The sequence below is a fragment of the Sparus aurata genome, chromosome 1 (genome assembly GCF_900880675.1).
Source record: "Sparus aurata chromosome 1, fSpaAur1.1, whole genome shotgun sequence".
In the NCBI taxonomy this organism is placed as follows: domain Eukaryota; kingdom Metazoa; phylum Chordata; class Actinopteri; order Spariformes; family Sparidae; genus Sparus; species Sparus aurata.
The window spans coordinates 34,582,856-34,593,334 of NC_044187.1; the positions used below are offsets into that span (position 1 = coordinate 34,582,856).

The 10,479-nt window shown below is 39.6% G+C and overlaps 1 protein-coding gene across 1 annotated transcript; it reads left to right on the plus strand.

The window, feature by feature from the left end:
- The first annotated feature begins 3,610 nt into the window (after positions 1-3,610).
- Positions 3,611-8,548, plus strand: LOC115578798 (keratin, type I cytoskeletal 13-like). The gene is made up of 8 exons (XM_030412020.1): positions 3,611-4,124; positions 5,040-5,122; positions 5,349-5,505; positions 6,470-6,634; positions 6,790-6,915; positions 7,005-7,225; positions 7,927-7,970; positions 8,064-8,548. Exons 1-8 carry the CDS (start codon positions 3,744-3,746, stop codon positions 8,177-8,179), a joined length of 1,293 nt encoding a protein of 430 aa, XP_030267880.1. The 5' UTR covers positions 3,611-3,743; the 3' UTR covers positions 8,180-8,548.
- The last annotated feature ends 1,931 nt before the right edge of the window (positions 8,549-10,479 follow it).

Sequence of the window (10,479 nt, forward strand, 5' to 3'; positions counted from 1 at the left end):
TTGTCAACATGCTTGTATATGCAACTAAGAGAGACAAGGAAGGTCTAATTTTTCAATGCTTCTTATAATCTGCTCACATATGGTCAATAAAAACAGTGAATTATACATTTAAAGTGCTACAAATTGTTACATAGAGCACATTTAAATCATACATTTTTATAAGGCAATCAGACAGCAATGTTGATCAACTTTGTGATTTCTATGTTGGAATCGTTACAGTAAAGACATCTGGCTTTTGGTTACTTTTCTGTACTACATGTAGTCATTTATTGTGACTTAATGACTATTGGTTTAATGCCATGTTGCTCGTCACAGTACATACATAGTGTTTTGTGATTTCTGCTATTTCTATAAGTCTATAAAACTGAACAATATGGAATCCAAAACCAGCATCTATCCTGTAATCGTAACCTGGGCCACTGCAGTGATATGAGGACACAGCTTCTGTAATGTAGATGGTGTGTACACTTCATCCAACTGAGCTACTGGGGCGCCCCTTCAATCTCTTTTGTCAGTTTAACTCTAGTTTAAGCCTCTGTGTTGTTAAGCATTCGCCAATTGTCTGATGATTTTTTGTAGTCATTTACATGTCAGTACTTATATCAGTTCACAAAAAATGCTTCCCTAAGAGGACTGGATTTGATTCAGGGCCAGGCTCTCTGCTGACTGTCATCCCCTCTCTGGTTTGAATCCCCGGCTCCCCTGGGGTGGGACTGAGCTACATGCCGAAGTATCCTTGAGCAAGATACTGAACCCCAGAATTGCTCCTGATGTGCAGTTGGCACCCTGTGGTGCAGCCACTGCCATCCGTAAGGGTCCTGCAATGAGCTGGCAACTCATTCAGGGTGTACCCTGGCCCTCGCCCATGAGTAGAGCTGGATTAGGACTGGACAATATCTCAACAATATCTTAAAAAAAAAAAGGAATGGTTAGAGAGAAATTCCTGTCTCATGTCCTGTAGGCACAGTAAAAGGTAGCCAAATGTGACCAATGGATTATAGTCAACACTGATATTTAGAAATAATTTAGGCATTCTTCTTTTATATACAGTAAATGTCTGCAGTCACGAGAACAAACATGTCTCATGGAAATTGGCGCTTATTCAGTTTCTTACTGATTGGCAGCTGCAACGAAAACTAAAACGAAACCCTGTTCATACCTTCCTTGCCTTTCTAGAGAATACCACTTCTGCTGCCAACATCAACTTTTACCTCCACTTCAGCGCATGTTTTGCTCAGTCAGTAGATAGGAATTATCTCGGTAGAGAGCGAAAGTGTATTGTAACACCCAAACAATGAAGTATTAATTTTTCCAGGAACACCCCAATACAATATCCCACTCTTGCGTGAACAGACAACATGCCTGGGTTTTTTGTGGGGCTTCGCTACCACAATACACATGTTGTGTGTTGAGGTACCTTGTATTAAAACATGCTGACAGACCGGTCAACACAGACCTGCCTGGATGTCACTCATCCACAACAAGGCACAAATGTATCATTATCTGAAAGAAAATAGCAGAATAGTATTGTTGAAGAAGCACTGAAACTTTTAGTGGTTTTAGTCAAATCCTAGTTCAAAGTTTGGTCAGAAAGTTTATTTTAAGATGAAAAGGTGAGAAAAAAATCACATGATTCAATTATAGCAAATATACAAAAAAAAATGTAAATAGAGGAAAATGTCATTTTGATGTGGCAAGAGACATTCTCAACTATAAGAAGCAGTGTGGTGACAGATGAGCTTGAAAAATGATTGTTTGTTCCTCCCTGTCAACACAATGCTAGTAATCAAATCTATGAAAACATTGATTTCATAGCATTGTAACCAGTGTAAACAGGGCCACTGAATGAGAAAAGCTTAAGTAACTGCTCTGCAATACATTCCACAGTACAAATAAGAATAAAGATCAAGTAAAATAGGAATTAATAACAACATACCCATCACTTTTAAGATAAGATGAGCCAATTTATTCCAAATAAAGGGTTATTTTATCACCTAAATTGTAGCAGACGCCTCACCACCTTGGTCTGCCTCGTGCAAGCTTAACTTAAAACAGGTCAACTTGCTGATCCAGCTTTTTACATCAAACTTGTGGAAACATAAAATTGAGAGTATACACAAGCGCAATAGCTTATGCAACATCAGCACCCTGAGGCAGGTGAACACTGGAACAAAAACATTTACTGAGAAATTAACTGTGTGGGCTCATTTTTGTCTACAGCTATGTTGATAAGATCACATGAAATTAATGACAGCAAAGTTTCAGACAGCTCGATGGCAAGTCTCCAAATACCTTGCAGCACAGGGTCATATATAAACAATTTAACATGCAAATGTGGGAAAACATTTGCTAGAACAAAGAAGGATTCTCTGGCTTCCTTTATCAGTCACGCATTATACAAAAGGGATATAAATCTTACAGGGATCACATTTTTATTGTTTTTCATTAGGCCCAGTCCACTGGTTAATTGGTCTGCCTTTTCACTTGTTTACACATAACAGCTGTGGTATCTAAGCTCCAGGGATGCCAGTAGGTCAGTCTGATTTTTTTCAGACTGAAGTTTTTCAACAACTATAAATTGTATTGCCGTTGAATATTTGAACTGTAATACAGTCACGGTCCCCAGATGGTCAAGTCTGCTCACTTTGGTGATCCCCTGACTTTCTGTCTTGCTTTAGGCTACCGTTAAATCCAAAATGTTGTTTGTCCAATACTCTGCTAATTCTGCAATGTTACCATACTAACACACTAAACTAAGATGGTGAGAGTGGTCAACATCTATTTGCAAAGGGATAAAAAAAATTAAAAAAACACTGATTCCCTTCAAAAAATACTAAATATCCAGTCTCAGTTCGCAGATCTACATGCAAATATTTGTTTAATTTAATCTAATGTACTGTATTTTTTTTTTTTTACTTAAGTAAATTTTTTCCCCTGAAAATGGCTTATGATGCCTTCTTAAAACATATATATCTATATCAGAGACTTTATTCCCACTACTTCGGTAAAACCTGACTTAAGGTGGTTAGCTAAGTAAGGTATGCTAATAGGTTACCACTTTATCTTAGCCAAGCATGCTTTTAGATAGTAGCTTACAACACTGCTTTGTTTAATATTTTGGGAAAATGTTTTTTTTAACAATAATGTGGTTAGGCCTAATTGAATGCCAATGAGTTGATAGGTGCATTTTTCTTTCATTCACCTAAAACATCACTGATAAATTTATGCTAGCCTATATTCTGTTGGTCACTTTTTTTAATCTAATACCAGGTTGATTATGGGCTGAACACGTAGCATTCACTCTTATTAACACAGCGCCAGTGTTCCTTAACACCATAAAATCCAGCTGTTTGAGGTCGAGGTAAATTAGCCACAGACTGCTTTTAGGAATTTTGAATCCTCCACCTCTGCCTGTGACTGCGGTTATCAGACATCCTTAATTAAAAGTGACAGTTACAAGACAAGTTGAAATGATGCGTGCCCGACCCGCCCAACACTCCTCAACAGCCGTTAGGCTGCGTATCAGTAAACTGAAGTTAACCCGAAAGCCAAGCCGCCACACCCTGCCGGCCACATGTGATGGTGGAGAGCATCTTCTACCGACCTGTTCGGCCGCTCCCACTCCCGGGGAGGAGGCTATAAAACCATCCTCCGGTCCACCTCAGCCGTAGCTCGCTCGCATCACTCCCTGGAGTTTGACAAGTGGAAGTCAAAGCTGCAACTGAGTCAGAACATAAGTCAACATGTACCGACCTACAAAGTCCTCTATGTCCGTGTCGTCTGTGCAGACAGTGACCGGCTCCAGGCGTGGGGGCACCAGCGTCTACGGCGGTGCAGGTGGCAGAAACACCCGGGTGTCCTACGCCTCCGACGGCCTCGACGGTATGGCAGGGTCGTTCTACGGTGTCGGAGGAACCAACAACGGCATGTCCGTTTCAGGCAACGAGAAGGTGACCATGCAGAACCTCAACGACCGTCTGGCCGCGTACCTGGATAAGGTGCGCTCCCTGGAGGCCGCCAATGCGCAGCTGGAGCGTCAGATCCGGGAGTGGTACGACAAGCAGACCCCCACCGCCAGAGACTACAGCAAGTACCTGGCCATCTGCGAGGACCTGCGCAAAAAGGTAAACACTACCCATAGTTTTACACACGTCAACTACTATGTCTTTATATAAATACATATATATATATGTATTTATATATGTCTCTCTCTCTACATATATATATATATATATATATATATATATATATATATATATATATATATATATATATATATATATATATATATATATATATATATATATATATATACACACACACAATTAACTGTAACTGTCAAATAATCTTTAAAATGGAATAGGTTATCACATCTCCTCCCATCTTTGCTCTAATGAACAGATTCTTTATCAACAATTAATCTGGTTAAATTTAGTTAAATTATCAAAAAAGGGTTATAAATAATACAACTGACCAAAAACACAATTTAATAGCATTATTATTATTGTCCTTATGTTTTTTTTTAATGTTAAAATGTCAGGCTTTAACAGTATAACTTGAGGGACCACGAAGGTGAGAAAACAAAGTTTAAGGTGGGTTTATACACCGCAGATTAGAATGAATCGAGTTGTAGAAAACTTATTATTTCTTAAGAATTATTTCCTACCATAATGACTTGCTATTAACATATTGTGTGCTGACTTACTGAGTCAACAGTCGAGCCAGCAAGTAGTGTTAGAGTTATCCGTTCTAAAATATCAGGAACAACGATCTTGTATTAATGTACTAGTTAAAGTCTGAAAGAACAAGTTAGTTTGACCACTGGACTTAAAAACGAAAGCTTCTTTTTTTCTCTCCATCTTTAACACATGTAATTAATTGTCTGATGCCATCAGTCAAAAGCAAGTCATGTGTAAAGGAAAATCAACAAAACCCTGCCGGCCCACATTCAAGACACTGAATCACTTTCACACCTTTGTTGTCGCACTATATGTGGATAAGAACCCGGTGACGATGCACTTTTCTTCTGTTTCTTTTAGATCAGTGTTGCCACCCAGGACAATGCCAGGCTGATGCTGCAGATTGACAATGGCAGACTGGCAGCAGAGGACTTCAGAATGAAGTGAGTGGAGAGGTTACATCAGAATTTTAACATGACGTTACACATTTGTTTAGTTGTTCCCGTCTACAGTGTGTGCACATTCTCAGTCTCGGGGGGTGTACTGATCAGCAGTGTGAGCTGGTGTAACTGGTTTCGGCTGGAGCGCCGCTTCGTCTGTTTTTTTGTTGGTGGTAACATCATTTGAGCTGGTGCAGGAACATGACCCTCGGTGCTTCTTTGTTGACAGGTTTGAGAATGAGCTGGCGGTGCGCATGTCAGTGGAGGGGGACATCGCCGGACTGCGCAGGGTCCTGGATGACCTGACCACGACCCGGTCAGACCTGGAGATGCAGGTGGAGGGTCTGAAAGAGGAGCTGGTCTACCTGAAGAAAAACCATGCCGAGGTGAGAGCATCACACCGTCTCTGTGACATCCTGAAGACATCCTGCCTTCATGGTGACAACTGCACTGGAAAACAAAACATACATCTTGTGCTGCGCGTACATCGTTTCTTTGCATGACCTGAAGGAAAGATAACTGATCCATACCTGTCAGTGGAACGTCTTACAGCTACAGAGTGTAAATACAACAACATAAAAGAGCTTTTCACGAGACAGACAGACATATTGACAGATGGATAATTATTTTCCAGAATTTGCCTCAGGTAATGACAACAGGTAAATGTTTGGATTGTGCTGTGCCTTGAAGTTGTGTACCTCATGGGTGGTGCCGCTAGTGGCTCCAGGCTGTTGCCAAAAAATTGGAGATGATCTGATAACCAGACAGCTCAGATGACATTTATTGTATTTATGTTCAGTCTGTTTGGTAAGTGAGATGCTGAAAAAGCTCATCTAAATGACACATTAAAATTCATCTCCCAATTCATCCCCCAGAAAAAAAAGATTTTTTTTTATTGATATGATAATTGCAGCGAGCCCTTATTTAAACATTATTGTGTTAGTATTATATTTAATTTAACTTTTTGCTTAAAAGCGACCACTATGACCAGAAGGGGAAACTACAAGATGATGGTAAATTCTAAAACTTAGTGTAAAAGCAACACAAGTAAGCTAGGGGCAGTGAAGTGAATATTCTGTATTATTAATTACACAGTATCTATCCATCAACAGACTTCTTACATTAGCTAAAGTTAGCCACCGTAAGCTAGTGGTCATACCAAGTTAGGCTGTTGCAGCAGGACCCTTGAGTGTACTGAACTGAGTGAAGGTGTCTTCAGTTGCTAATAGGTAACACTTCTTTAATTTCAGGAAGAAAGGGTAAATACACCGTTTTAACCAGTCATCTTTGTCTAAATGTGGGTGTTACCTTTGACCTAGCTGACCGTTGTCTTTTTTGTCCCCCCTGTAGGAGCTCGCAGCCATGCGCAGCCAAGTTTCTGCAGGGTCTGTCAACGTGGAGGTGGATGCCAAGCCTCAGGATAACCTGTCTGTGATCATGGACGAGATCAGAGCTCAGTATGAGGGCATCGCTGACAAGAACCGCCGCGACATGGAGGCCTGGTACAAGGTCAAGGTGAGGGGAACGAGACAGGAAGTACCCATATCATCTCATCCAATGCCTTAATTAAAGTCAAGATGTATCCTATATCAGTACATCAATGTCAAGTGATTACCAAATAGCCTGAATAGCTCATTGACCATTTTAATTTTTAATTTTATGTCTTCCAGTTTGACGACCTGAACAAGCAGGTGGCAACCAGCTCAGAGACCCTTCAGACCTCCCGAAGTGAGATCAACGAGCTCAAGAGGACCCTGCAGGCGCTTCAGATTGAGCTGCAGTCCCAGCTCAGCCTGGTAAGTCAGACCCCACATGCACACATGCACATGTCCACTGTGGAAGACACCGTTCTCATACCTTCTTCTGTGTTTTTTCTCCTGTACAGAAATCTGCCTTGGAGGGCCAACTGGGAGAGACAGAGTCCCGCTACAGCCTGCAGTTGAACCAGCTCCAGGCCATGGTCAACTCTCTGGAGAATGAGCTCAGCCAGATGAGGGCGGACATCGAGAGGCAGGCCACGGAATACCAGATTCTGCTGGACATCAAGACCAGGCTGGAGATGGAGATCGCTGAGTACAGGAGACTGCTGGATGGAGAAGATACAAAGTAAGGGAGTTGTTTGTCACAAAAAGTCCAACTTCAAGGATGATTTATCTCTAGCTGGAACTTGTTCTGTAGTGAACTAGCACTATGCTTTGGATCAAAGTACTGTTAAAGGTGCAACATGTAAAAAAAAACGACCACATCTCAAACCGAAGCGTCGAAAACAAGTAGGGGACAGCATATCACCAGAGTAACAACCAACAATTGCTAACAGAAGCTGCTGTAAGCTAGTTTGCTCAGTTAGCCGTTGGACAGCAGTCGTTATTGCAAGCTATAAGTGGTATTATGAATATCTCTATAACACAGTACAAAGTAAATATGTGCACATATATGGTAAATATGAAGCTTGAGCTTAGCTTAGCATAAAGACTATACTCAGGGTGGAATAAGCTAGCCAGGCTCTGTCCAAAGGTAAGAAGAAACATCTAACAACACATATAGCAGCTAACCTATTAACACATCCTTCAAAAAGGGGATGAAAGTGACCTTTAGTGGTGCTAGTCAAGTCTTTTTTTTTTCTTTTTACCTTTGGTATTGACACAAGCTAAGCTTATTCAACGTACAGACATTAGAGTATTGATCTTGTCATCAAACTCTTGGCAAGACTGTGATTGAGCCTGTTTCCTAAAATGTCTAACTATTCTTTTAACATTTATGTTATCTAATTCTTGAATGCATAAAAATAACTTTGGTCTTTCTTCTAGGAGAGCTGTCGTCACAACAATACAAAAGACAGAAGTAGTGAAACGTAAGTTCATCACCTTTTTTTTGTTTGTTTAGCTTATGGCCTGCAGAAGTGAAACACACCAGAGATTAACTTTTGTTCTGATTTCATCTGCAGCTAAACCAGTCGTAAGCAAGCGGACGAGGGTGGTGGTTGAGGAGATTGTAGATGGAAAGGTGGTGTCCCGCACAGAAGAGGTGGACTCAGAGATCATCCAGGGTGATAAAAAATAAATAAGGAATTTCCTTGATGCCCCCCTGCATTTCTTCTGTTCAGCTGTCCTCTAGTGTGCCCTCCTGAAATACCAAATGTACACGTTAGATGGCACTGTGGCTCTCATAAGAAAGCAAACCCACTTTGAGGACTTTCATTCTGTGCTGGATTTAATAAATGGACTGTTAAAATAGACTGGAGTTAGGTCATAGGCAGAAAGCTGTAGTACAGAAAACTGCAGTATAGCATTTTATAGAAAATGTTGTCAAATTAATTGTCTTACTATTACTATTACCATAAATAGATTAGACCATTTGCAAGATGATTGGCAGTCTCTGTGCTCTGCTCTATTTTTCTAAATTAAACCTTGCCTCCTGGTGTGAAATGGATCTTTGTGTCTTTTTTTTTTTTTTTTTTACTTTCTGAATAGAGTAAACATCTGCCTTCCACTTGTTTCCTCTCCCTTTGCACAAAAATAGTGGTTCCTGTTCCTGTGAGGCTGCAGTGTTTTGTTTACTCTCACAAAGTATTTACTGCTTCTCTAAAAAAAAATCCACCGAGGGAGTTAATCTAACCATAAAGATGTTTCTATGTAATGCTGTCATCAACACCCTGAAATGATTTGTTTGCTTTAATGCAATTGGTCAATTTCCTCAAGAAAACAAACAAACAAACAAACAAACAAACAAACAACATCTTAAATGTATCAGATCTGTTTAATGTCTGATCAAAATGAACACTTCTAACTTAACAATAGTTTAGTTCAATTAATACAACCGTGAGCGATTAATTTGAGGCTACGCGCTAAAGGGGAAAACTCACTGATAATGAATTTGGACTTTGACTGGACAATTTTGCTCCCATAACATGCCATGCAAATTAGCTCCTAATTAATTAAATAGCCACATTTGCCCATTTGAACATAAAATATCTGAAAAAGTGTTATACAATGAATCATTTCCTCAATATAAGCAATCACCTGGGAAGGTTTCATGGTGAAATCTATTAAAAGCTTTACCCTACTTACCATTTTTGTCTAATCATTTATCATTTTACAATACATATCTTTAGAGGCCCTTTTCTCAAAATGAGTTGTTTCTCAGACTCTGAGCCAAAACTCTCTACTTCAGTTGTTCTTACATACACCAAACGTAGCAATTTAATCCTATTCTGAATATGACTCATAGTCCTAAAAGCAAGGCTAAATTGAATTTTGGGTACTGTTACTGTACTGATGTTATTTTCTGATTTATAGAGTGATATAAAGAATTTAAAATGAAACAACTTTGACTCTAATATGTCAAAATGAAACAAGAATTCATCCAACCTGGCTTCATCCAATATCTAGATTTCTGTTCTGGGCATTCATGCAAATGTGTGCAATTTTAACCTACATAATGACCATTTGCATATTTAAACTTAAGATTTCAGAGACATGTAATCCAAAAAAATATTGTCCTGCTGTAAGTAATTTACTGGGTTAAACGAGATGAAATGTTCCTCTTCACCTGGAGCATCTCCCCTTAATGGACTCTTTAAAGGGACTATATAAAAATGATTGGGGGGAGGTGGGGTTAGGATACATGAAGGGTTACCTATTTTTCCCCTTTGTTAAAGGGAAGTTAGGGGATGGTCTTTAAGTTTTCCATCTTCCATGTGCATGTAGTAATCTAGAGCAGCTATACTCGGTAAACAGGCTGCAAACTTTTTCCAAGTCATAAATCAGTCTTGCTTTAACATGCAGTGTTTTAATCTGTCCACTAGATGTCAGTATGTTTCTGGAAAGTCTTGGCTATGGAGTTTTCAACCAGTCTGTGAGAACACTGCATAGAAGTAGCCAGACATGTGACTAAAGTAATTCCGTCAAGTCAAATCAGGTCAAGATGCTAGCACCTGTCTAATTATCACATTATTGTTCGGTAACAAAGTGCATAACATTTATTGAATGGTATTATATTTTTTGGTACCAGTAAAATGAATATTATCAAACAAAAAACAATTTTTTTTGCTTTTGAATTTCTTCTCAATCAAAAACACACTCCTTTCACACCCCTTTAAACTGTGAAATACTGACAGATAGACAACTAAAACAAAACAACCTGAACTGAAAAAACTGAGATGAACACAGAAAAGTCATTTGAGTGATCTTGTTTCTAGTCAAGTCATCTGAAGTCATCATTGATTATACTGGTATTGATCTGCTGAGGCATTGCTCCCTGACGCACTTCTTGCAGTGACCATAGGTTGGCTAGCTGCAGGGTCATCAGCCGGGTACCACTGATCTACATTTTGCCACTTTAAACCTCCTGTTGGCAAGGTG

Bases quoted from the DNA above. Each gene is read 5' to 3' on its own strand.
- LOC115578798 (XM_030412020.1), top strand. From the start codon at position 3,744: ATGTACCGACCTACAAAGTCCTCTATGTCCGTGTCGTCTGTGCAGACA. The intron at 4,125-5,039 runs GTAAACACTACC...TGTTTCTTTTAG, and splicing joins GCGAGGACCTGCGCAAAAAG to ATCAGTGTTGCCACCCAGGA. The intron at 6,916-7,004 runs GTAAGTCAGACC...TCTCCTGTACAG, and splicing joins TGCAGTCCCAGCTCAGCCTG to AAATCTGCCTTGGAGGGCCA.